The sequence below is a fragment of the Armigeres subalbatus genome, chromosome 3, assembly GCF_024139115.2.
Source record: "Armigeres subalbatus isolate Guangzhou_Male chromosome 3, GZ_Asu_2, whole genome shotgun sequence".
Taxonomy (NCBI): domain Eukaryota; kingdom Metazoa; phylum Arthropoda; class Insecta; order Diptera; family Culicidae; genus Armigeres; species Armigeres subalbatus.
The window spans coordinates 192,359,564-192,387,115 of NC_085141.1; the positions used below are offsets into that span (position 1 = coordinate 192,359,564).

At 40.4% G+C, this 27,552-nt stretch overlaps 2 protein-coding genes and 1 long non-coding RNA gene across 4 annotated transcripts in view; 2 read left to right on the forward strand and 1 right to left on the reverse strand.

Moving 5' to 3' along the window:
* The window catches only part of LOC134221161 (allatostatin-A receptor), a 194,929-nt gene that overhangs the window by 66,394 nt on the left and 100,983 nt on the right, over positions 1–27,552 (forward strand). The window contains exon 1 of one of the 2 annotated variants that reach the window (XM_062700356.1): positions 19,001–19,123. The exons of the other annotated variant lie outside the window; for it this stretch is intronic. The gene's annotated coding sequence lies outside the window, so the exon portion shown is untranslated. Of the gene's footprint in view, positions 1–19,000; positions 19,124–27,552 lie in introns of those variants that run through there. 2 annotated transcript variants of the gene reach the window in all.
* LOC134219355 (uncharacterized) lies at positions 1,458–2,743 on the forward strand. Its single transcript, XR_009981546.1, has 4 exons — positions 1,458–1,591; positions 1,667–1,741; positions 1,800–1,869; positions 1,950–2,743. It is a non-coding gene; the product is annotated as an uncharacterized LOC134219355 (long non-coding RNA).
* Positions 5,161–26,684, reverse strand: LOC134221160 (phenoloxidase-activating factor 2-like). The gene is made up of 6 exons (XM_062700350.1): positions 26,619–26,684; positions 20,133–20,280; positions 19,969–20,049; positions 19,780–19,904; positions 5,915–6,192; positions 5,161–5,846 (listed from the first exon to the last, which is right to left on the reverse strand). Exons 2-6 carry the CDS (start codon positions 20,254–20,256, stop codon positions 5,252–5,254), a joined length of 1,203 nt encoding a protein of 400 aa, XP_062556334.1. The 5' UTR covers positions 20,257–20,280; positions 26,619–26,684; the 3' UTR covers positions 5,161–5,251.

The window sequence follows — 27,552 nt, forward strand, 5'->3', positions numbered from 1 at the left end:
TAAAACTTATAACCTAAGGTCTAAACAATTTGCTCCGGTATATTCGGTGGGCCAAATGGTTTTCAGACGCAACTTTCGCCAATCATCAGCGGCGGACTCCTACAATGCAAAGCTGGATGCTTTGTATGTACCCTGTACAATCCTCGCTAGGGTAGGCACCAGCTCCTACGAATTAGCCGATGAAACAGGCAAGTCCATTGGAATATTCTCGGTTTGTGATTTGAAACCGGAGTCCTAAAACCAAACCATTCATCGTGATCTTCAATTCAGTCGTAATACTTAATTGACTACTCACCATTCATAAAGTCGTCCGGACGCATAATGAAGGAACCCTAAAAATCAAACACATTCACTCAAGGTCAAATAACAGAATTAAGGATGTTTACTTTACGACAGCTTACCTGGTATATTCTATAATTGCCTTCCACAAAAGAATCTTCTCGCATCAGCTGAGCACCTCGAACGTCCAATGGCAACCAGACCGAAAAATGAAAATTCGGCTCGCTGATACGCGCGCTAGAGACGTTTCCTTTGGGGAACACGATTTTAGGACACGATAGTACCGGAAAACTCGCGAATCGCGCTGAAAACTACGGAAATTTTCACGACCCGCATGCATCGTCGATAGTTTCGCGTAACAAAGTAAACAGACAAAACGATAAGAAATTTGACAGTTCTCAATGCCCAGCGGTATAGGGCACTGCATGGAAAGATCTCTTTCTCTTTCGTTCTTCATAAATTTTGACGTTTACTGGCCTTGTTGTTTTCTAATTTCTTTGCAGCAAAAAAGAGACAAAGCAGTCCGTGCAGTGCCCTATAGGGCACTGCACGGACTGCTTTGTCTCTTTTTCGCTGCAAAGAAATTAGAAAACAACAAGGCCAGTAAACGTCAAATTTCATGAAGAACGAAAGAGAAAGATACTCGTCCGTGCAGTGCCCTATTGGCCATAGCAGTTTGAATCTAAGTTTGATCATTCTTTTCTTTCTCATGAAAGTGAGAAAGGTATAAGTTTTGAAAAGGGCCTATTCTATATCAAATTAATCGAATAATTAAATTGAGGTTTATAATCAATCAAAATCAATTTTGATTGAGGTCTAGATTATTCAATTTATCAAACACATAATTTCATAGAGGGATGATGGGGTAGTGTAACCTTTGGGTTCCAGGTTTACCTTGCTGGCTCCTCCATCAATCCAAATAAAATTTCCTTTCCAAAAAAATAAAACAAAACAAAAGAAAAACAAATACAAAACGAAACTAACGTAATGATGGGCCAGTGGCGGCACACAGTGGCTTGATGTGTGAAAAGAGCTCTGACCCACTTTCAACGGACACACTGTATAGTCGAACATTGTCAAAATGATATTACTGACACTCGCAGGACTAAACATAAAATATCCCTGCTGGAGTCCTAGTTAGCAGTAGAGTGATCCTGCACCAGTAGAAAGGGTAAACAACCTAGAGCGAAAACTTCAAATTAATCGAAGTGATTCTTTGATAGTTTCAGCTCCATCGAAGGATCAAAATTCTTTAAAAAGCAGATCCTTCAAGGATCTGATCTCTTTTTATCCTGAAAATTCAAAAGTGAAGGTAGTGCGTGTTTTGTTAGTTGAGTATTTGTATAGTGGAAGTGTTAATAATTAAGGTTTTTGTTTCTTTGTTCAGGTCTATTGTTAGAGTCCAATTCAATTGTTAGTCGACAAAAAAGTGCGCAGTGAATAATTAAAAGTTATAAGTACGGTTAGTAGCTACAAACGAGTATAAAACTTAAGGCTAATGTTAATAATGTTATAAATAGGTTAATCGCTTAAATAGTGAGAACATTCAATTCACAAAAGTACGCAAACGAAAAAAAAACAGGAAAAAAGGTAATTTTAACCAACAAATGAAAAGAAAAACGTGTATGTGAAGATAGCTTGACGTCGCAGGGTACTAATCGAGTGGGAAGGTCCACGAAGGGCCTTTTTTCTTTCTTTCGGACAGCTGAACCAGTGAAAGCGGACGGGAACCCTCTGTGGTCGGTAGTTGTACCTGTCGGGAACCAGACGGGAACCCTCTGTGGTCGGTCGTTGTACCTGTCGGGAGCGTGCCTGTCGAGGTGTGGAGTGGAGAATCAGACCAAGAACCCAGTCCCTTCTTCCGGTTCGTCTACGGATAGCCAAAACCGATACCGCCAAGCTCGACAGACCTCCACCATCAAGCAAGCCGCTTGCCAACCGACCCATTCGTCCCGCCGCTATCGTCAGCATCGCATGAAGCAATTCGCCTCTGGTGGATACCGCCATTTTGCCAGATCGTGCCCTGCAGAGTGAAGACACCTCTCCTTCGGCATTTCATCATCGCTTGTGGATGATGCCGATTCCCACAAAACACAGCATGCAGACAGCGTAGTGAGCTACACCCACCACCAAGACACGCAAGTACCCCTGTATGACGTCAGGCAATAAATTATAAGACTATGAAACGAAATTTCGCACGAGTAGCTAATTTATTAGAAGCATAGCCCTGGTGATTGATATTTCCACTACTCTTCGGTTTTCCGCTTTTCTTTTGGGTTCAAAAAGGAACCAATAAGCTTCCTCTTTCGAATTTCCTTAAAAATTGATCTTTTTATTGGAATAAGATGCTTTTCGATGTGCAGTGTAACGAGTTACCATTGAATACTGAGTGTGAGTGAAATCTATTGTTGGCCAAATCGGACAGTCAGTGTCATCTCATATGAATGAACTTCTTTCAGTGTTTCCTTGGAAGCTCAAGCCAATTAGCGACCCTGATATCGAAACTAACAGCCCTGCCCGTGAGCTAGCAAGTTATACCTCCCCCAAAAGTTATCGACCCATCAGCCTTCTCTCAGGGTTATCCAAGCTATTCGAAAAAGCTATTCATCATCGGTTACTTGAGTCTGCCGAAAATCTCAACATCTTGCTCGAGGAACAGTTTGGTTTCCGACGCGGTCGGTCAACTGTACACCAACTGACCCGAGTTACCAACGTCCTCAGACGGAAGAAGTTTGTCTCGAAAACATCCGCCATGGCCTTACTCGATGTCGAGAAGGCATTTGACAATGTATGGCATGATGGCCTGGTGTACAAACTACAACGCTACAATCTTCCCAGCTACCTGGTGAAAATCATCAACAATTACCTGTCGGCAAGGACATTCCGGGTCTCAATCAGCGGAGCGAGTTCCAATGCGCACAACATCGTCGCAGGCGTTCCCCAGGGCAGTATCCTCGGGCCCCTGCTTTTCAATCTGTTCACCTCCGACATGCCAGAACCTCCAGAAGGCGGCATTCTGTCTCTGTTCGCAGATGACACATCCATCGTCTACAACGGTAGAGTGATCAGAGCGCTAGTGGCAAAACTCCAACGAGGCCTGGATGCCCTGACAGAGTACCTCACCAGCTGGAAGATCTGTATCAACGCGGCGAAGACCCAGGTCATCATTTTCCCCACTCCAAATCCCCTAAACTTGTTCCGCCTGGGGACTGTAAAATCATCCTCAATGGCACGACTGTGGAATGGGCCAATGAGGCCGGCTACCTTATTGACCCTCGACAGCAAGCTTATTTTCAGGCAACAGGTTGACAAAACGGTGACAAAGTGTAACGTCTTGTTGAAACTACTGTACCCTTTGATCAACCGCCGGTCGTCATTGTCCCTGAAAAATAAGCTTGCTGTCTACAAGCAAATCATCCTCCCTGTGATCGAATATGGCATGCCGGTCTGGGAGAGCTGCGCTAAAACCCACCACCTCAAACTTCAACGGGTCCAAAACAAATTCCTGAGGATGATCCTCAACACCTCCCAGGACAAGAACATCCGAGGTCCACCGTCTGGCCGGAATAAAAACCTTACATGAACGCTTTGGTGAGTGTAAAGAAAAGTTTAGGGTCCGTTGCTTGCATTCGGATCAGGCACCAATTAGGGCGCTAGTTCCAATCTAGGTTATCAATTTTTTTATTGTAAATATTAGTGTACATAGTAGTTAGGTTATCAAATTTTAAAAAAACACACCAGCGCCTCCTAAAGGCCGTCATGATACATTATATTTTAAAAATTAAGTAATAGCATAATAATAATAACAATAATTGAAATTGAAGTTGGAGGGCCAAGCCGGCCGATCACTGTACATGTATAAAAATGATTGTAGAACAAAACATGTTTTAAATAAAGAAGAATTTTACTACTACTACTACCGTGTGCGAGTCAATACAATTTGTGACAGCAACGCGTACTGACGTGCTTTTTGCTCGCGTATTTTTTTTTCGTTTCGTTCGTTCGTTCGCTGTGTTTACCTACACAGCGACATCATGCAGTCACCAGCGGTAGAACTGCCGGTGGGTCTGCGAATATGCATGAAAGAAGTGGGCGCATTTTTTTGTCATTCTGTGCTTGATGTTGATCGGATGCAGTGGGGTCGGTTGCGATGGATGTATCCGCCCATCGTATCGCTCGGAGTTCACGGCTAGAGGCCGATGATGGCTGAGGCAGCGAGGGCAGCGGTGGTGGATGAAGAAGAATAAAATTAGAGAGATTTGGTCTGCTCATCCAGGTGATTGGTTTCATAATCCACATGATCCCGGGATGGGTACGAGTCATCCAAGTGACATTTTGAGTTTTATCATACTCTATTGACAGTTTTGGAGAGCAAATTTTCAAGACTAGCAATAAAACTAAAATCTACATGACAACCTCTTGATGACCGCTACAAGATTATGTTATGACCAAGTGGACCACTCTTGAGATCGTCTTCAAAGCAAGTTAAAGGTTATTCATAAGACTTCCATAAAACCGCTGTCAAAAAAGGGAATTTCTCTTCCGTGTAACTTTTTGTTATTGTTTTGTAGAAAAAGGATAATCGTAGAAATGGAAAATGAATGAAATTCTTTCGAATTTCTATGGCAAATTAACTTGAACCTTCCCGAGAAATTTTGCGCAGTTTTCACCAGAAACTGTTATTCACTGCCACGAGAAGTTCTTCAAAATTTGACGATTTCGAAACATGATGGGACATGCTTTTCCTCGATTTCCAAAACATTCATGTACAAATCCGATTTAATTGTTTTAGTATAATTAAATCAGTATAATTAAATTAGAGAAACAGAGGCTAACATATATTCACTGAAATAAAAAGATGTAGTTTAGTTTATTGTTCAATTCTGTTCGTTATTTAGTTGCTTCCGGAATGCTCATGGTAGAATAAAACATCCAACATGTCGAATCACACATAACATTTAAAAAAATATATTTAAGGCGAGTTTAAAGTACTAGTAATCCATGGCACATAAGATGCTACGTTCACATAAACTCCTGGTATATTTGAAGTGCCACATCCGATACCCCATGCAACTAATCCCACAACAAAGAAACGTCCACCCAACGAGCATACTAACGGAGAGCCTCCATCCCCGGTGCAGGCATCTTTACCGGCTTCACCACCAGCGCATACAAAGCTGGTCGAATCCAGCACAAACGTCGATCCCAGCCTTGTTGTCCGAAGCGCGGTTTGACAATCAGCGGATGATTTTACAGCAACGTCGACTTCCTTCTGAATGGCCTGATATGAACCGCTGACAAAATCGTTCTTCCCCCATCCAGAAACCCAACAAGTCGTCCCGACAAACGATGTAGCAGGAAGGCACGCTGTAGTTATCGTAGGTGTTGTCCCTAATGGTACAGCTGATGAGAGTCGTAGTATGGCTATGTCGTTTTGAAGGTTTATCGAATTGTAGCTGGGATGGACAAAGAATTTGGTAACGGTGTACTCTTGTGCTGGAATCGGTTCCGATGCTGATGATGCATCCCATTCTCCTAAACGAATTTTTAGTACTTTTGAGCCGCTCCTGGATTGAAGGGAAAATAAATTAGTTAATAATTCATTTACTAAAGGTTTTTTAAGATGCCTATTTACACATATTCAGTTATACGATGCGCTGCCGTTATGATATTCAACGCATTAACTAAGGCACCTGATCCTGCATAGATGTCACCAGGTCCAAGTAATACCGCTTGCCACGGGTACTCGCCGTACGAGGCTTGCCCAGGTCCGGGTGCCTTTGCAGCGGCCACCGGTGGATATTGAAGCCCACATTGATAGGGCCCTGCATAGCAGCAGCGCTCTAGTCCTGAAGCACATGTACTTGGTGTTACGATATTGGGCGTAGGGCCAATCGGACTGCTAGTTTGGGACTGAAATAATTAGTAAAAAGTTTGATCGGGGTGTTAACGCGATTGATGATTTTTTTTGTTTTGGAATTTAGAAGAGTAAGAAAGGAAATTTTCTGGGATAGCGATCTCAGTGGCAATGGGAAACTATCCAACGGTGTTCCAAGCGTAGATTTTTGTAATAATGAAAGGCGCTAATGTCTTTCTAGAGAGGAAATATAGATTAGCATCAGCATTGAGCAATTCGTACAAATTCGTAGGTGGTACAAGCCAAAACTATTGTCAACCCATGGAAATAATTATAACACCACCGCTGGTTTTACATGCAAAATGGTTATGTTTAAGGATCAATATCTCGATTTTTAGCGATTAGAGTAAAGGACTATCAGTAGAGTGGGAAGAAAAATGAATCACACAATTCCGTCGAAAGCGTATTTTTTTAGTTTCGCAATTTGTACACAACACTATACCTACAGTTTTGGCAACATTCGATCTTGGCAACAAAGTCATTCGATTTTGGCAACAAAACCATTTGATTTTGGTAACGAATGTTTTTATTTTATTTTATTGTTAAAATCGTTTATAAACCAAATAAAACTTATTTTCCGCTTAGAAAACTTATATATCAAAATCAACATGAAAATAACAACGTAAAAATTTTTTTTTTCAAGAAAAAATTGGTTAGATTAAAAAATCCGCATAAAAAGGGTCACAATCTGTCCAGTGTCACAATAAGTGAAGTTATGTGAAGTATCATGGAAAAAGAAAAACCATTCGATGTTAGCAACATTCGATTTTGGAAATTCTTCCGGAGGAATTCCTGGAGGAATTTCCGAAGGAATTTCCGGAAGACTCCTGTAGGAACTTCCGGAAAAATTTTTGGAGAAGTTTTCGGAGGAATTTCTGGAGGAATATCCGGAGGAATTACTGGAGGAATATCCAGTGCAATTCCTGGATGAATATCCGGAGAAGCTCCTCCGGAAGTTCCTTTTTGGATAGCTTTGAAATTTACTTCTGGAATATCTTTGGAAGTTCTTCTGGGATTCATCCGGAAGTTCCTTTTGGAACTTCTACGAAAGTTCTTTCTAGAACTCCTCCGGAAGTTTTTTTTTCGGGATTTCTGCGGAAGTGGCTTCGAAAAATCCGAAGTTCTTCCAGGAATCCTTCTGGAAGTTCCTCTACGAATTCTTGGTAGCCCAATTTATACGAACTTCAACACAGTTTGGAAATTTTTGAACTTCTGGTTTAGATGAGGCGCGAATCATATACGCGAGCTCTACAGACATGTATGGACATGACTGGTCAATGTCAGATTTTTATCGAGCGTAGTTGACCTGTTAAACCAATTGTTCCAAACTTCATAACAGTTTGGACAACCTAGAACATCTGGTTTGGGTATAACTTAAACGAAATTTGTAAGCGTGGTGTATACGGACATGTATTAACAAGAATGTATGATATCATGTTTGTATCGAACGCAGTTGACCTTGTAGACCGATTGATTCCACAACATTTTGGGTAGCTCATAACATCAGGTTTGGATATAACAGAGTTGCAAATCACACATATAGGCTCTATGAACTTGTATGGACATGACTGGTTGACGTCAAAGTTATATTGAGCGCAGTTGACTTGATAGACTCCAGAGCAGTATGGAGTACTTCGAACATCTGATATTGGTACAACTGATTATTGCTTTCAGATTTGCACCGAGCGCAGTTGACCTGGTAGACCAATTGATCTCCTGAACTCCTGAACAGTTTGGAGAACCTAGAACATCTGATTGGGGTACAACTGAGTTGAAAACTATATACGTGGGCTCTTCGAATGTGTGTGGACACGACTTGTGAATTTCAGATAGCTATCGAGCGCAGTTCACCAGGTAGACCGATTGATCCAAACTCCAGAACAGTTTGGAGAACCTGAAACATCTGGTATGGGTATAACTGTTCTGCAAATCATACGCGTGGGCTCTAAGGACTTGTGAGGACATGATTAGTCGATTTCAGATAGCTATCGAGCTCAGTTGACTTGGTAGACTAATTGAACTCCTAAACAGTTTGGAGATCTTAGAACATCTAAATTGGGCAAAACTGAGTAGAATATCATTCCCCTGGCCTCTACTGACCTACATGGACATGACGGGTTTCCATTGGCACGGGTTTCCGTAGTCAACATTTGCATATCATCTTTCATTAGTATAGAGGTCATTTTGGAGTCGCTAGGGATGTCCAGAAGAATTATTTTGTTGACAAATTCTCGCTTAACTTTTCAAAAGGATCTAAGTAACATTTTTTCATGATTTGAATAGCGCAATCAACAGAAAGCTTTTGATTGCAGTACTCAAATTAATTCATGAAAAAAATGTTACTTAGGTCCTTTTGAAAAGTTATGCGAGAATTGTATAGTCAATGCTAGAATAGTGTAATAAAACATTTTTTGAACCTGTAAGTTCCGACTATAGAATGTCATGTAAATCGAAATTTACTATATTTTGAGAAAAATAATATCCTTACTCATGCTCCTCTAGGGAAAAACTGAGCATCCCAATGAACATATCTCACCAGTATGGTGAAACTAGATGAGATAGGCAAGACATCCGTAAAAGAATTGTGAAAATCGGTCAAAAGGCGCTTGAGATACAGCTGTTTGAAAATTTAGTTCCCACGATTTTCTGATCACTATATTCGGCGTGTTAATGCGTATGATTACTTCAAGAATGCTTTGAAGAAAAATGCTATTTGCGCAGATTTGCACAAAACAATCATAATATCCCCGAAAAGCTGAATAAATAAACTTTGAAATAATCCCAGTTCGGCATGCGTGCGATTGCGTGTTCATAGTTAAAAATCAGGTTGAACAATATCATGTCTTTGCCATACATGTTACAAGCAAATTTAAAAAACATCTTTGATTTACCATTGGATCGACATGATGCATCTCGTGCAATTTTCATCCAATCTTCGTGAAATTTTGAGAAAAAACATTTCAAACATTATGGAAAATTATAAAAATACTTCCGAAGCTGTACGCTCAACTCAATTTTTTTAACCTCTTCCGCCTTGGCATCACGGTGCGGTGGTGCTATTGGACTACGTTGGCGAGCGTTCGCAGCAGTAGGTGAGTTGATCGACGGTGGCTTGGTAGAAAGATGGAGGGTTGGTGACTTGAACGGCTCAGGGCAATGGCGGGGTCGGAGGTTGCCTTGAATGGTCGAAATGGCAGCTTGCCACTCGCAAGGACGCTATCGAGGAAACTTCGGCGTGCCCTTCGTTGATGCAAACGACGGACCACGGACGAGACCGCGTTGGCCACGCCGAGAAGGGTTCTCTCCGGCGGAACTGTGCCAGAAATCCTTGATGGTTAGACCTAGATCCAACGCAGACGTTGACTTGGTCGATCGTGCTGCGTGAGGTCGCTAATCTAGCGAATGATTTAGCACTACAGAGGCACTCTCACTCACGGCTTACTTGCACGGACGCCAATTTACTAATCAGCAGTAATCTGTACCCTAGAGGTATGCAGAACTTTTTCTTTTACATCGAGTTTTCCCACCCAATCGTTCATGCTTCCATTATCCTTACTCCTTTCATGTCGACCAACATGCCCTTTTCCCCCTTTATACCACAGTAGTTCATCATCACCCCATTCATTCTTATTTCTTATTTTATAATTATCACATTACCAATTTAGGCTTTTTATACATCAACAATTTTGACGTAGGACTTACGTCTTTCTTTACTATACTGGGTGTCATTTAGATTTTTGGAAATCGAGAGCGTTACGCTGGAAGGGAAGATTTCAAACGATACTAGCGCCTTTATCTTTCGATGGATTTTTAATATTTAAATATCAATCGACTCGGACACTCTCCAGCAATTTGCCTATTTCATTGAAACTTAAGATTCTTAACGATAGACTATTGAAAATTTCAATTCTTATCAAAGCCAGCAAAAATTTCATATGTCATCATTCCCGTGCATTCCTAACACGGACATCAGAATGCGGTATGTCACGGGCCTTCGGGTCTAGCGGAAGATTTTCTTCGTGTATAAAAGAAGCAGTGCCTGCCGTGTGCGAGCCATTTCATTGTGTGACAGCAACGCGTACTGACGTGCTTTTTTCGCGCATTCTTCGTTTCGTTCGTTCGTTCGCAGTGTTTGTTTACGTACACAGCATGCAGTCGCCAGCAGTAGAACTGCCGGTGGGTCTGCGAATATGCATGAAAGAAGTGGGCGCATTTTTTGTCATTCTGTGCTTGATGATGGTCGGATGCAGTGGTGTCGGTTGCGATGGATGCAATCGCCCATCGCATCGCTCGGAGTTCATGGCTAGAGGCCGATGATGGCTGAGGCAACGAGGGCAGCGGTGGTGGACGAAGAAGAATAAAATTAGAGGGATTTGGTCTACTCATCCATGAAAAGTGATTGGTTTCATAATCCACATGATCCAGGGATGGTTACGAGTCATGGCATATGACGGACCATATGTTAAGTTGTGCGACACGTACATTAAAACATGGTTATACTATAACAGTTCTGATTTCTCAGCAAAAAAAATCAACTACAATGATGAGAATAAAAATTGGATTAAAATAATTACTCACAATCAGCAAAAATGGTAATATCCATTTTAAGTTAGAAAATTTCGCTGTATTACATGTAAATGTTTTGAAAAAGTCTTATTCTCTGTTTTTGATTTTCTGCGAAATTATATTACTAAACTTGACGTAGACTTGAAGTTTGGAATTAAAACATTAAATAATTTTTCGTTGGCGTATTCACAGTATCTCCTCTATTTTAGTAGGGTTACTGCTCCTTGACTTGTTTCTTATTGTTGTGTTTTTTCAGCAGTAAGCACGCATGTCAGAAAAAAGAAACAACGAAATTTGTGCTGTATTTCTTTGTTTGGTAAAAGGGTTCCCCTAAAATAACACATTTTGCCCAAGTCTGAAAATTTTATTAATAGAATTTTAAAACATCAAATACTATCATTAAGAAATCTATAAATGCCCTACATTTGCTTAAGTAAATAAGGGCTTAATAGTTAGAAACAAAGCAATTCTAATTGTTTGGGTCCTTATCCTTAGTTACCGAGGGATAGACGACGCTGGAAATCCAGTAATTTACTTGGACCTCGCACGCATCTTCCTGCGCTTACGCTTCAGCCTTCGCATACGCTTCTTACGCCACTTAGCTCTCATTTTGGGTTTTGGTAGTGAAGGGACGAAAAGAACGTCTTCACCACTGGACACACGTTGAATGAAAGAGCTAAGTGGCGTAAGAAGCGTATGCGAAGGCTGAAGCGTAACCGCAGGAGGATGCGTGCAAGGTCCAAGTAAATTACTGATTCCCAGCGTCGTCTATCCTCGGTAACTAAGGATAAGGACCCAAACAATCTCAAAAATCAAATAGTTTCGTCGTTCCTAACGATTTCACTCGCTTCCTGGATCCTGTGCGTTATTCCTTTGCTCTTTACTTTATTGTCTACCGTACAAAGCTACGCAATGTTACGGTTTCGCTTCCTCTGGATTCCGTGTGATACAAAGGTAACTTGTGCTAAATATTTGTTATTCCAGCCCCAGGTCACTCTATTGCTAGCTAACACGGTAATTATAGATTTTTAATAAAGATTAGAAAATAAACTCACTCGTTCAACGTATTAAAGATTGTTTTTGTTTGATTTTTCTTCCTTACTGTCTGTCGTATGTGTTAGTAGTGGTGATCGAGTGGGTTCGGTTATCATACCGACTCCCTGAAAGTGTTATACCGACACACTATTGGTTTGCGGTGTGAACAATCCCCTGCCCGTAATATCCGGTGTTTCCTTCAGAATTTCCGGATTTACCTGAATCGATCTCCAACACCGCTAGATTAGCAACCGCTCGCCGGTGTAACTTACCATCTGCTGTCTTGACATCCGCTTGGCGAATTCTTCCATCCAAACCTCGGATCACTTGTTCAATTCTGCCCCGTATCCAGTTCTTACGATTCTTCCCATTGACGACGAACACTAGGTCTCCAGCTTGAAGCGGTTTTAATTCGTCGAACCACTTTGCTCGATGATTTAAACTGGGAAGATATTCTTTCGACCACCGTTCCCACATTTTGTTGGCCAAATATTGGGACCGCTTATAAGTATCGCGCAAAGTCTCAGCAAACTCAGTAGAGTCTTCCACTTGTAGGTCAGCAGCTGTTACCGTCCCGCGCAGAAAATGATTTGCCTTCCTCCTCAAATCCTCGTCGGCTGATTCTTGTGGAATGTACGTTAGTGGACGAGTATTAATCATATCCTCAGCTTCGGCCAATGCAGTTGCGAGGATCTCGTCTGTTAATTTTCGCCCATCTTCGAGAGCGCGTAGAGCTTCTTTGACGGACCGCACCATGCGCTCCCAAACACCGCCCATGTGGGTGTTCCTGGAGGATTGAAAAGCCATGATGTAACCGATGATGTCACCTTTTCTGCACATTCAATGTTGAGTTTCTTCACGGTTTTTACCATTGCTGCATCTGCTCCACGAAAACAAGTGGCATTGTCCGAGAAAATTTGTTCTGGGACACCCCGCTTGCATGAAAATCTTCTGATGGCCATCAAACACGATTGCGTGGTCAAGCTGGGGACGACGTCTAGGTGTACGGCTCTCACGGCCATACAAGTGAACACTACCACCCATCTCTTTTCAATTCTACGTCCTACAGTTATTTCTATTGGTCCGAGATAATCCACTCCTACCGCGCTGAAGGGACGTGAATTGCAAGTAGTACGTTGAACAGGAAGGGGCGCCATTAGCGGGACTGCTGGTACGCATCGATTCACTTTGCACCATGTGCACTCTTTGGTTGCCCGCCGGATAGCGTTACGAGCGTTTGGTATCCAGAACTTCTGTCTAAGCTCGTTGAATACGGTTTCTCTGTTTGCGTGCCCAAATTTGGTATGGTAATGCAAAATTACTTTCACCGTGATGTCGTCTTTACCTGATAGAATAATCGGATATCGCTTGTCGAACGGCAGTGACTCGTTCTTCTCTAATCTGCCCTGTACTCTCATTACGCCCTCTTCGTCTAGTATTGTCGATCGCTTGTACAACCTGCTGGATTTTACAATTTTTCCCAATGGATGACCGGTACTCCGATGCAAATTCCTCTCCAATATACTCATCTCTTCGGGGAAGCATTCGAGCTGAGCTTGTCTCCACAGGATATTCTCTGCCTTCTGAAATTCCTCTTGTTGAAGTGGTATTTTCTCTCCCAAATAATCGGCTTTGATTAGTCGACACTGGTGTGGCGTCCGTTGAGAAGCCATGATCGGTAGCCCACTTCTTTTGCGTCGACAATTAGAGACAAACCGTACCGCAGTTGCAGTTACTCGCACCAGTTTCGCCCAAGTTGATATAGTTTCCGCTGCAACTACCGCATGGAAAAGCACAATTCCTTTGGATTCTTCTGACGTTTCTTCGACTGGTTCGACTGATGGCCATCGGTCACTTGTATGATACAGCATTTGTGGACCTTGTATCCACTCTGATCCATTTTGTAGAGGGGGGCCGTGACCCCACTTCGTGAGTACGTCGGCAATATTCTGCTTCGTCGGTACCCATCTCCAATCACGCATGTGGGTTAACTCCAGAATCTCACCCACTCTGAAAGCCACGAACTGCTTGAATTTATGTTGGTCTGATTGCAGCCACGATAACACCGTCCGTGAGTCTGTCCACAGAACTGTGCGGCTGATCGGCAGTGAATGGGACTCCATGATGGTTTGCTTCATCCGTGCTCCGAGTACAGCTGCCATCAGCTCGAGACGGGGAATTGATTGCCGCTTTAATGGCGCCACTTTAGCTCGAGACATGATTAGGCTGCATCTCACCACTCCGTTGCAAATTGATCGCAGGTACGCCACGCAACCGTATGCGTGCTCGCTGGCATCGGTAAAAGCATGCAACTCGATTAACTCGACTGATGAACTTAGTTCGTCTCCCAGATAGCATCTAGGAACCCGTAGATTCTCCACATCGGGCAGTAATGTAGTCCACTCTTTCCACATTCTCCAACCTTGTTCGTCGATGTCTTGATCCCAAGAACAGCCGTTCCGCCAAAGATGTTGAATGATTATCTTACCGTGTATGGTGAAAGGCGACAACATTCCCAAAGGGTCGAAAAGTCCCATCACGCAGCTCAATACAATTCGTTTGGAGGGTCGCTTGTCTTCGAACAGATATTCTTTGGAAAAATATATTAAGCTCGTTTAGATATTCTTTGATTGTCGCACGATGGCTTACTGAGAATGCGAACATGTCTGAGTCTACGTCCCAAACTACTCCGAGAACTCTTTCTCCAGACGATTGTTTGTCTTGCTGAAAAACAACCGGGCCCGCAGATTTCGCATCTCCCAGTGCCGAGAGGAATTCTGGAGAATTCGACACCCAGTTGCGAATGTCGAAACCAGCTTGCGCATGGATATATTTAACTTGTTTCGCCCGCTGTATAGCTTCCTCAATTGTGTCGACGCTGTCGAAATAGTCATCTACGTAGTGGCGGTCGATTATGACTGCTGCTGCTTCTGGGTACTGTGCTGTATATTCTGTAGCATTTCGGTTCTTCACGAACTGTGCTGATGCCGGGGAGCACGTCGCGCCGAATGTGGCTACGTCCATTATATACGGTCTTGGAGTTTCGCTGCTGCTGTTCCGAAATAGGAAGCGTTGGGCCTGCTTGTCTCCAGAAACGATTTTTAGCTGGTGGTACATTTCTCGAATATCTCCACCGAAGGCGATTCTCTTCTCACGGAAACCGACGATTACCGAGATCAGTGGCACCAATAGGTCTGGGCCCTTAAGCAGCATCGAATTTAGTGAAACTCCTTGTACGGATGCTGCTGCGTCCCAGACAAGCCGAACTTTCCCGGGCTTTTTCGGGTTCACGACGACGCTTAATGGGAGGTACCATGCCTTTCCTGGTTCAGTATCGGCCAGCTCTTCGTCAGTTGCTAGGTGGGCATAACCTTTAGTCTGATATTCTTCGATCTGACGCTTAACTTTTTGGTATAGGTCAGGCGACTTTTCCAACTTCTTCTCCAATTGCTTCATGCGCTTCAATGCCATTGGGTAGCTATCCGGGAAATGTACTTCATCAGATTTCCAGAGAAGCCCCGTTTCGTAACGATCTCCTACACGCCTGGTAGTCTGCTCCATAATTAAGCGCGCCCGTTGATCCTCGATCGACTCGTGATTAACCTTGACTATCGACTCTTCCAGTGCGTAGTGTCTCTTCAGAATATCGTGAAGATCTTCATTGGATATTCTCTGGTGGTACCCCAAGAAACCACCTGTAGTAGTCGTGGTGGCTTGTCGTGGACCGTAAACGGTCCAGCCGAGTTTACAACGAACGGCGATTGGCTCTTTTGTCGTTCCGATTTTGGCTTCCAACGGGGCAAAGGTGTGAATATTATTTATTCCAATCAGCAACCCAGGGTGCCCGTCATATGAAGCGATCGGCAGATCGCGCATGTGCTGGTATTGCGCTGACAGCTCATCAGCATCCAACGTTTGATACGGTAGCATTAGCTTCTCGACTGTGTTAACAGTATGAAGCAGAAACTTCTCAGGATTCCTCCCGCCAACTGCGGAGGACCACAAATTCATCCGTTTCGAATTCTTCTCCACTCGATAGATGTCTGACGTCCAGTTAATAGTTAGCTTCTCCTTCACTCCTGTGAGTCCCAGGCGCTCCGCCACGTCATTCTCAATCAGGGTCACGGACGCTCCTTCGTCCAAAAAGGCAAGTACCGTCAACGACCTTTCTCCGCAGTATAGCTGTATCGGAATCATTCGGAACACCATAGAGTTACCGGTCCTCATGTGCGCACTCATGTCAACTACATTTGTGATTGGATGGATCAGCGGGTTATGTGGTTCCCTGCATTCCCCCACAGTGCAGCGAATCTTGAAGCGGCACTGGCCACTGTGATCGTTAAGACATGTGTGGCACAGTTTCCATTTGTTTACCACCTTCATCTTATCTGCATAGGGAAGATCCCTAAAGTCCTGGCAGAAACGCAAACGGTGGTCATCCCGCTGACACACGCGACAAGGCCTTCTCCTTCGTCCGGAATCGTGAATAGAAGTTGTTCGATCCGTCTCGCTGTGGCTATACAGACCCCCTTTCTCCTTCGGCTTGCCTCTTCCACCGACACCGGTTGAACATCTTGTTTCTGGCTTATAGTCAAAGCTGACGTTTGCCTCGTAAGCATCCGATACGATTCCGCAGATGAAATCCGTGAATGTTCGCAACGTCACCACCTTCTTCTTCTTCTTGAACTGTACCCACTGACGTTTCTCTCCATCTGGCAGTTTGCTGACTAGATCCTGAATTAGGATAGGATTCACCAAATGCAGTGTGAGCTCTGCTGCTTCTAGGTGCTCACAAAGCTGCTCCACCGCATTTCAAACGGAATAAACGTGGCAAGTTTGTCCGATTTGGGGGAATCTAACTTGCGTACCCTTTCCAAGTGGCTTTGAAGCAACTGTTCAGGGCGACCGTAGAGTTGGCGAAGCTTCGCGATTACCCTAGGGACTGATTTAGGAAGAAGAAGCTGTCCACGAACCGCCTCAAGTGCTGCACCTTTCAGGCTTTCTTGGAGTCTCACTAGGTTTTCCACATCGGAGTAGCCACAAGCTTCGTTGGATGCTTGGTATGCCCCGAAAAATAATGGCCATTCTTCTGGTTTACCGGAGAAGGTAGGAAGCTTCTTCGTAAGTCCACTCCTCGCGGCTAGTTGAACCCGACTTGGTCCGTTATGATAATGTCCCACACCTTTCTGGGAAACGCTTGCATTATCCGTACCATTTGCTTTGGATACGGTATCTTCGCTGCTGCTACTCGAGCTGTCTTCTTCTTCGTCTTCCTCTCCGCTGCTTTCCTCCTTCTGTTCCACGAGACGCTTTATGTTCGCCTCTGTCAGCTTTCCGAGCACTGGTGCTATGGATACACCCGACGGACCTGCTTCAACGCTAGGTGCTTTCGAAACTCGAATCTTCTTCCTATTCTCCAACTCTTCTCCATTGCGCAACTCTTTCTCCATCCTCATCCTTCTCTCCTTCAGAGCATTTTTCATCTCCATCTCCTTCTGGCGCAGCAACAACTCCGCATCCATTTCTTCTTCCAGCCTCTTATTTTCCGCTTCCATTTCCCGGAGTTTTTCTTCTACACCCGGCGGCAGGGACGGCGGCACACGATCGGTTGACTTGGATGATAACTTGTCGAACTCTTCTACAATTTTCTTCGTACGCGACGCTGTCTTCTTCTGCTTCTGGTACTCCTGATAAACTGCTTGGCAGGTTACATCCTTGCAGAACCACTTCCTGTCCTTCTTCGGCACAGTAGACACTCCTACACATCGAGTGTGGAATCAGTGGTCACAGCTGTCACAGGCAATCATCTCCTCATTTCGTGTGGAAGTTTTTCCTCTCATTTTGGGTTTTGGTAGTGAAGGGACGAAAAGAACGTCTTCACCACTGGACACACGTTGAATGAAAGAGCTAAGTGGCGTAAGAAGCGTATGCGAAGGCTGAAGCGTAAGCGCAGGAAGATGCGTGCGAGGTCCAAGTAAATTACTGGATTCCCAGCGTCGTCTATCCCTCGGTAACTAAGGATAAGGACCCAAACAATCTCAAAAATCAAATAGTTTCCTCGTTCCTAACGATTTCACTCGCTTCCTGGATCCTGTGCGTTATTCCTTTGCTCCTTACTTTATTGTCTACCGTACAAAGCTACGCAATGTTACGGTTTCGCTTCCTCTGGATTCCGTGTGATACAAAGGTAACTTGTGCTAAATATTTGTTATTCCAGCCCCAGGTCACTCTATTGCTAGCTAACACGGTAATTATAGATTTTTAATAAAGATTAGAAAATAAACTCACTCGTTCAACGTATTAAAGATTGTTTTTGTTTGATTTTTCTTCCTTACTGTCTGTCGTATGTGTTAGTAGTGGTGATCGAGTGGGTTCGGTTATCATACCGACTCCCTGAAAGTGTTATACCGACACACTATTGGTTTGCGGTGTGAACACTAATTATGTATTTATTTATTAGTTTTATTTCCAGAAGCTTTGAATAAACATATTGCTAATAATTCTACACAGCATGGAAGTTGGCGTTACTAATATCAATACCTATAATCAAAGTTAGAAGTCAAATGTAAATACGTTGCGTTTATATAAGTCCTACGTCGACTCGCGATTATGTTAAAAACATTACCCATTGCTTGTTTTTACATTACAAAATTCTCCAGAGTTCAGTGCGAGATTTCTCTTGCTTCGGACAGCAGAGTGATCGCGCGATCGGGCGAAATATTGTGTATACGCTAACTTTCACCTACTCAGAGACTGAGTAAAATTGTATTGCTCTCTCTTTCTATCCCACGGAAATTTTACTCAATTTCCCTCAAAATCAGGACAACTCAAAACTATGAGTAATCCTGCTTTTGACGGAAACTGCGTAAAATTTCCGTGGGAAGAAAAGAGATGGCAATACAATTTTACTCAGTCTCTGAGGAGGTGAAAGTTAGAGTGTACTGCATTGCGCGGCCGGTAATAAAGTTATTGTCGGCGTAGCACCAACTTAGAATTCGGAAGTCGGGACTTCCGAACCGAACTTTCTTCCGAAGTTTTATCTGTCAAACTAATTGATGCGTTGTTTAGCGCATCTTTAGGCGAATCCAGCGCACTATATCCGAAGTTGGGAAAGTTGCCTGTATCTGGAGAAAAATCCAACTTCGGTATAAAAAGCGGTATAAATTTATTCCGGATACACAATAATCAGTTCAGTGCGTGATTTCTCGTGTTTCAGATTCTCCAGTATTAAGCAGAGCGATCGGCCGGTCGTCGAAATTTAGTTTTGCTTTGTGCGGAAAGCAAAACGATCGGCCGGTCACCGAAATTTTGTTCTGCTTTGTGCGGGTGAGTAAGTTAATCAGAAAGTGAAAATTTAGTTCGCATCCGATAATTAAAATATTTAGCGTTTTTCGATTGTTTTTGTTTTAAATCAAATTTCACGCTATACACGGCAGACAGTTTACCAAAACGAACCCTGCCACACTCCCTACCCCATATATCCAACATCCCAGTGATTTTTCGTGGAAGTGCAGATGACTCGTCGGCTTCTATCAAAGCGAGTATCACGTCAACAATTTCCTACCTATTCCTTAATTGACCTGCATTCGGATACGGCCGGCGCTGGTATTGCTTATTTTTGGGTCACCAGTTCTTACACATTGAAGATGATGTTAGTCTCATACTTCATCTGTTGGATCTCTGTGTAATTACACCTGGCCTGGCAATAACGGAGTAGCAACCGTGGACGGTCAATCATGCTCATGCTCATTAACAATTTTTACATTACAAAATTCTCCAATAACATTTTTTTCATAAATAACTTAATAAATAAATAATTTCAGACCCAATGTTGTTTGCGTTAATTTTCAATATCAAACAATGGAACCAAATTTGGATATAACATGGATAATTGTGCGTATTACAGCAGTTAGCGTACGAGAAAGGTAAACCATATTTGTGTCAGCTTGACTAAGAATTTAAAAAATAAATAAATACGTTACCGTTACAATTCGCACATCGATCATTCCGGATCCATCATTCGAAGGTGGAGTGCTGGTACATCGTCCTGTCGGAATACAAACACAAGTTTGGCCGGTCCCATTCGTGACAAGTGGTGGAACGATTCCTGTAATGATGAAACAAAATAGTAAGTTAGTTACTAGCTTCGTTTCAAGGTAAAGCAATTTTACCAGTTTGCAACGGAACAGCACCAGTTAAAATTCCAGATATAACGCCTGAGCTTACATTTGTCGCTATTTGCCTTGTTAAAACTAATAGATCAACAAAAAAGCCAAATTAAAAAAGAAAATGAACATAAGCAACATTGCCATTGTATAATGATCCTCCAACTTACCACCTCCACCGGCTCCTCCGCCATTGCCATTCTTGTCATCGGGAAATCCAATTTGGGCTCTGGACACTGACCCTAGCAGTATGAGCACACCCAACACGAATAATGAATTGCGGAAGGGTTTCATGCTACTCCAAGCTTCGATGTATGACTGAAGATAATGGATGACAAATTACATGGCGACTGATGCATCGCGTGGTGCGTTCGTATGAATGAGTTACAATTATTCTAATGGAAAGTGCATTTCTATAGATGCTATTAGGGAGAACATTGATTTCAATATGATATGACATCACATGTTTTATCTGGGCCTTTTTTGGCTCATTCATGCACGGCTTCTTAACAATGCCATGGTCGAGAGTGTTGGGTTCGATTCTATTATAGTATTGTCGGCGTAGCACTAACTTAGAATTCGGAAGTCGGGACTTCTGAACCGAACTTTCTTCCGAAGTTTTATCTATCAAACTAATTGATGCGTTGTTTAGCGCATCTTTAGGCGAATCCAGCGCACTACTCCCAAAGTTGGGAAAGTTGCCTGTATCTGGAGAAAAATCCAACTTCGGTATAAAAAGCGTTTTAATTTCGTTCCGGATAGACAATATAAGTCCTACATGTTCTTCCGCAGAAAAAAGGACCTTTGTGGAAAGAAATTCAAATACCTATCGAATCACTTTAAAGTGCCTGGCATCACATTTCTAAAACAACACAGTATTTTTTGCTAGTTTCTTTTATTATGTGACTACAAATTACCCCAAAACATGTTTCATAAAATCCTGAATAATTTAAAGAGAAATCAAAAGGTACCTAATTAAAATGCGGTATACATTTAGATTGAGTGCAAAATTAGGAAAATGTAGACCATGTTAGTGCCTAATTCAGTGTAGTTAGTATATCTCGTTTGGTAACCTACTCAAAAGATTTGATGCGTGTGACTTTCCAACGCATTTAAATTATGTTTAAAGTGATTTAAATTTTTATTCTAAATCTGATAGATTACCTGTAAGGGCTGGTGTCCCCCAAGGCAGCATACTGGGGCCCATATTGTATAACATTTTTACTTCTGACTTACCTGATTTACCACCAGGGTGTCATAAATCTTTGTTTGCAAATGACACGGGCCTCTCAGCCAAAGGGCGAAGCCTTCGTGTCATTTGTAGTAGATTGCAAAAAAGTTTGGATATCTTCTCCACTTACTTGCAAAAATGGAAAATTTCCCCGAATGCTTCCAAAACTCAGCTTATAATTTTCCCACATAAGCCGAGAGCTTCTTATTTGAAACCTTCTAGCAGACATATGAATGGGGTTCCAATTAATTGGTCTAGCGAAGCTAAATATTTAGGACTTCTGCTAGATCAAAAATTAACTTTTAAAAATCACATTGAAGGCCTTCAAGCCAAATGTAACAAATATATTAAGTGTCTTTATCCACTTCTTCTTTTTCTTCTTCTTCTTATTGGCATTACATCCCCACACTGGGACAGAGCCGCCTCGCAGCTTAGTGTTCATTAAGCACTTCCACAGTTATTAACTGCGAGGTTTCTAAGCCAGGTTACCATTTTTGCATTCGTATATCATGAGGCTAACACGATGATACTTTTATGCCCAGGGAAGTCGAGATAATTTCCAATCTGTAAATTGCCTAGACCGGCACCGGGAATCGAACCCAGCCACCCTCAGCATGGTCTTGCTTTGTAGCCGCGCGTCTTACCGCACGGCTAAGGAGGGCCCCTCCTTTATCCACTTATAAACAGAAAATCAAAACTTTGTCTTAACAAACTTTTGATTTACAAACAAATTTTTAGACCTGCCATGTTGGATGCTGTGCCAATATGAACTAGTTGCTGCAATACCAGAAAGAAGGCACTTCAGAGGATTCAAAATAGAATTTTGAAAATGATTCTGAAGTTGCCTCCGTGGTATAGTACCAATGAATTTCATAGAATTTCTAATATTGAGACATTGCAACAAATGTCCAACAAAATAATTTCCAATTTTAGACAAAAATCGTTGCAATCTTCTATTGCAACGATTAGCTCATTGTACCCTTAGTATAAATTAAGTTAGGTTTAGTTTAAGTTAAAAACATTGTAATTCCTACATGGTTCAATTCAACCAGAGGAAATTGAAATGTATTAATAATAACTAAAAAAGTAACATAGCAAATAAGGATGATAGTGTTAAGAAAACACGGAACACCTGGTCTAAGAGATGAATGCATGTATGAATTAAATTAAATTAAAAAATTAGTTAAAAAAAACGGGAAAGACAAAACATTTTTGATAAAAGCCAAAACAAATCAATCTTAAAGTGTTTAATTACGAAAAATATGTGTACAAGGTGTATTCGATATTCTGACGAATTCTTGAAAAATAAAAATGATGAAAGTTTGGAGTACGATGCATTTTATTCCAATTCGGTTGGATTTTTTAAAGTTCTCAATATTTTTAAAGAAATACTAGCAGAACGTTCTCTGCGTTGCACAGATTTAACCGATCTAATCGATATGACAATTACTGAATGGTTTGCGACGCCGCATTGTAGACTATCCAATCCTTTCTATATATAAACAACGTGAATCTCAAGGCCAATTGATTAGTGAGAAAATCTTGCAAATCAGTCAACCCGTTCGTTAGTTGGATGGCTACAAAGGAAACCTCAACTCATTTTTATATTGAAGATTTAAAAAAAATCATGGAAATCCAGACTCTACTGGTCTTCATTTTTTTTGAAGTCCTTACATTTATCTGAAACCAGAGCTTGATGAATAAAGCTTGCAACGAATGATTAAATTTGTTATATGATTAAATCATTCAGCTCTATCAGTAAAGATTATGATTCATGATTAATTCATTTTTGACAATGATTAATGATTAACGATTAAATTGATTTTTGACTATGAATAACGATTGTGCTTAATGAATAAAATGTTTGGAGTATGATTGAAGATTACCGATCGTGATTGAATATTGACACAACATGCGTATGATTAATGATTATAGATCATATCGATAATGATTTATGGTGATGGATAATCAAATTAAATGTTTTGCATAGTGACCAATAATCAAGTAATCATTCTCTAAAGCTACCAAATAGGGATACTGAAAAGTATAAAAGTTATATGATTATGATTGAAGATTAATGAATTTTAGCGATGTATGCAATGATTAAGATTCATGATTAATGAATAAACTCAAAACAATTATGCATATAAATAGTGATTAAGTATGTAATGTAAAGTTTTATGATTATCGATCAACGATTAAATTATGATTAAAGAGCAATAATTAAATAATCCAATATTCATTATTCATGATTAAATCTATGATTAATCACTAAATGCTCTGTCTGAAACTATGTGAAATCAAAAGAAATTTCGGCAAATCTATAAAAGCAAATCATCTGCTTGGTGGCGCTCGAGTACATGCTTTTAAATGAGCTGAATTGAACGAGGTCAGCGGGACTTGACAAAAAGCGCCTTGTTTTACAAAGTTGTTCAGAAAATTAAATTATAAAGTTGAAGATCAGTTTAGCTCGACATCCATTGGCTTGGTGAAGCTAGTGTGAATAATATTGAATATATGAAATCTGCAATAAGATCATAATACATAATTCAATTGGCCTGAATATATCGGAATCTGTAAGATTTTCCGAGTTAGTTGATGAGAAAACCAAAATCATAAAGTTGAAAATAAGATTATTAGGTGCATTAGGTTGAATGTTATGAAATCTATTAGATTTGAAAATTTGTTATGTATTACAAAGTTCTTCAAAAATTCAAAATCGTTATGACGAAGATTAGTTTAGTTTAAAATCCATCTGCTTGGTGCTACTAGAGGACAAAAGACTTCAAATTGTGCTAATTATCTCGAAATCAAGAAAGTGGTCGTGATTTACAAAATTGTTCTAACAAATTCTAAATAATTTGATCCTTTGTCTTAGCCTTGAATCCATCTGCTTGTTGGCCATAAAACAGAATCATTAGGTGTGAATTTATGTTGTAATTCATTTTATTGACAACAGTAGTGTACAGTACATAATTAAGACTTCCTTTTAGTTTAAATATCTGGGAATCAGCGAGTTTTGGAAAGTTTCTCTGCTATGCAAAACATTGGTTTAATTTGATCTTTTCTAAGGAAATAAACTAGGCAGTTATTAGAAAGATGGTTTATTTTGTAGCTACAAGCAATATTTTTTTTTTATAATTGGATGTTTAGTTCGATAGTTGTTATATAAATACAACATAATCAAAATAATTAGTATAAAAATAGGGACGTGGAATATTATGGAGAACATAGTTTTTCTTGATTAATGACTTGTGAGGGAAATCAGACTTTTTCTTTTTTTAGAAAAGATGTTTAATTTTGATACACATAGTTAAGTTTGCCATTTTTAAGGTGTTTTTTTAGATATCTCATAAAAAACGCCTTAAAAATGGCAAACTAAACTATGTGTATCAAAATTAAACATCTTTCCCAAAAAAAGAAAAAAATCTGACTTCCCTCACAAGTCAGCCTCTATTGTCGTTGCAAACCTGCCTCAATGCCAAAGCAGATTCGATAGATACGGGGAATTGACTGATATCCCATCGTTATTAGCTGGTTATGGAACAACTTCTCGCAAGGGCAGCTGTTGTATAATTGGTAATACGTTCGTGTACTTAATGGAATAGTGTGGGTTCAAGTCCCACCGGCAGCCGAATCTTTCTTCGCAATATCTCATAAAAACACCTTAAAAATGGCAAACTTAACTATGTGTATCAAAATTAAACATCTTTTCCAAAAAAAAGGAGAATATAGTTATCCTGAAACAGCCATCAAAAATGTAAAAGCAGCGTATTGATAATGAATTGAAGTTATAGAATTTCAAGTGAAAATGTTAAAATATTTGAAATTCAATCGTAGCAGGGAAGTGAAGCTTTAGCGCGCCTAACAAAGTGAATAGCATTAGCAGCATTAGCATTAGCATTGTTACGGTGTAATTCGTAGATTGGACACTAGTGATATTCATGTTTTACTTTTGAGATCCTTATCTAGAATGCTATCAGAAATCAAGAAGGGGAGTGGTCCTTGATTCCAGTCTTAAACAAAAATTACAAAAGCATGAGGATTACTGCTCCTGGCCACGTCCATCTTCACCGTAACTAGGCAGAGGAAGGAAGTGTTGATGTAGTACTTACTTAACGAGAGGCCACCGACTTAGCGACACCCTCATGAGTACCACGGAGTTGGATAATGAGGAAGGTATTCGTTGGGTCAGGATTTACCTGTAGCTGGCAATGTAACCATGGTAGATCTTACCCCGTAACACACCTAACAAAGTGAATGTGCACAAATTAGATATTCAATTGCAGTGCGCTTAGATGGGTCACCAGCATTGCATCTCACATGGTAGCTTCGCTCATTCCAACAAATATTTGTTTTAATTCTTTAAACTTCTTTGGTTTCTTGAGCTTTTCATGTTATAAAAGCATTATCGGAGATTCTGGATTAACGGTTTTTTTATTTATCTTTAAATATCGCCTTGGGATTTTAATTAAAATAGTCAAATTTAAATATAAAATTTCAGCATAGGGACTGCATCGAAAATAAGTTATCCACATTATTTTATTCGAATAAAATCGGATAAATTTTTAAAAAAATATTAAAATTTGTCTGGCAATATATGTTAATTCTGTTTGTTAATTTTTGAGAAAAAATATAATATTGAATAAATATTGCACTATTCCAAAATTTCTTCACGCATTTTTCTTCCGGGTCACAAATCGGCATAAAATTGTTTCGTTTTATAAAATGATTACTTTCTGGTCCAAATTCCGGTCACTTGATTTTGATTTTCTTCCTTTTACGACAGGTTAGTGAACGTGTAGTCCCAAGCTTGTTGACCATGAATTTTTACCTTTGGGGTGGATAGCGAAACGCTTGGTCAAGTTATCCATCTCGATGCCGAATTCTGATCGTCGAATGCAGGGTAAAACAAATTAATACCTTCATGAGCTTCTGAGTAGTAACACTTTGAAAGTGGATAACTTATATTCGATACAGTCCTTAACTTTTAGAACTGCAATGTTTCATTTTGTGCTGCATTGTCATTCGTTTTGATGAAAATCAAATCAATTGCGCTTGGCATTCACCTACCCTAGGACGAATGACTGATTTTGTGAAGATTTAGATACGACAGGCATAACAAAACACTTTTATACTACAGTTATGGATGATGGAAAAATGCGCAATATAATCAAGGAAACTATACAAAAATTTGATAAGCGCTTTGGGTACCAATAGAAGGTTTATTTTTAACTGCATGGTTCACGATGAATTTATTATTAATTTAATTTTATATCACCACCTTTTCTATTACAAACATTTACCACTTTGCTATGTACAGCTTATTTTCAATAATTAAATCACGTATTATTTATCTTATACTCTCACTAATTGAGTCATAAAATACACATTTTTTTATTTTGTGTGGAATTGATATACTAACCGACACTAAATATTTTCCAAACCAGTTAGATGTCGAATACGTTAACTCGTCGAACGTTGTGCAACTATTGAAAATCTCATTGAAACTATGAGCTCTCTTTATTAACATTTCAAAATACCTGAATCATATACCTGATAATAACCTGATACGAAAAACACATTTTGTGGACAATGGCAGAAATAGCATTGAACTTTTCCGCAATGTAATAAATAAACACCTATAAAAACTGTACATAACCATTAACCAATTAGTTGTTACTAAATAAAGCATGCGGGTACTGCGTAGACTAAAGCAAATAGCCAACATTTGCAAATCTGTAGGCATCGAGAAGAATGGGTTAGTTGATCCACATGGTTGCATACAATAATGTGTTTATCATTGACAATTTTCTCCCGAAAGACTTGTTGGTGATTTGTAATGTGTCATCTTTGGGAAAATATATGGCCTTGCTCCAATACGTTTTTCAGGTTTTGAAATAAGTGGCGATAGTTTTGCCTTTTTGTTAGTCCAAGGTTAATAATGGGTTTAAATTCTAGAAGCTACTTTTGATGGCATGCTCAATAAAAATCAACACAAGCAATGCAACTCAACTAAAGAACTTGAGTTTTTCAAGATAGTTTTAATTTTCAAATTTTAATCAAAGATAATATGCTATTTGATTGAATTTTGCGCTAATTTTCATATTCTCAGTATGTGAAATATGCAACATAAAATTACGAAATACTTTTATTTGTCTCCAACATTAGTTGTCTATCCTTGTGAATGTCGAGAAAAAATCTCATTTGGAGTGAACATATAGCTTTTTCGTTACATTTTGATGTGCGAGAAAGGCGATAAGAATTGTATAGTTTGAATTTGTATTTATTTATTTAATAAACTTATAAAAAACTAACAACATAATAAAGCTTATTAGCAACAGATTTCATTATTGTAC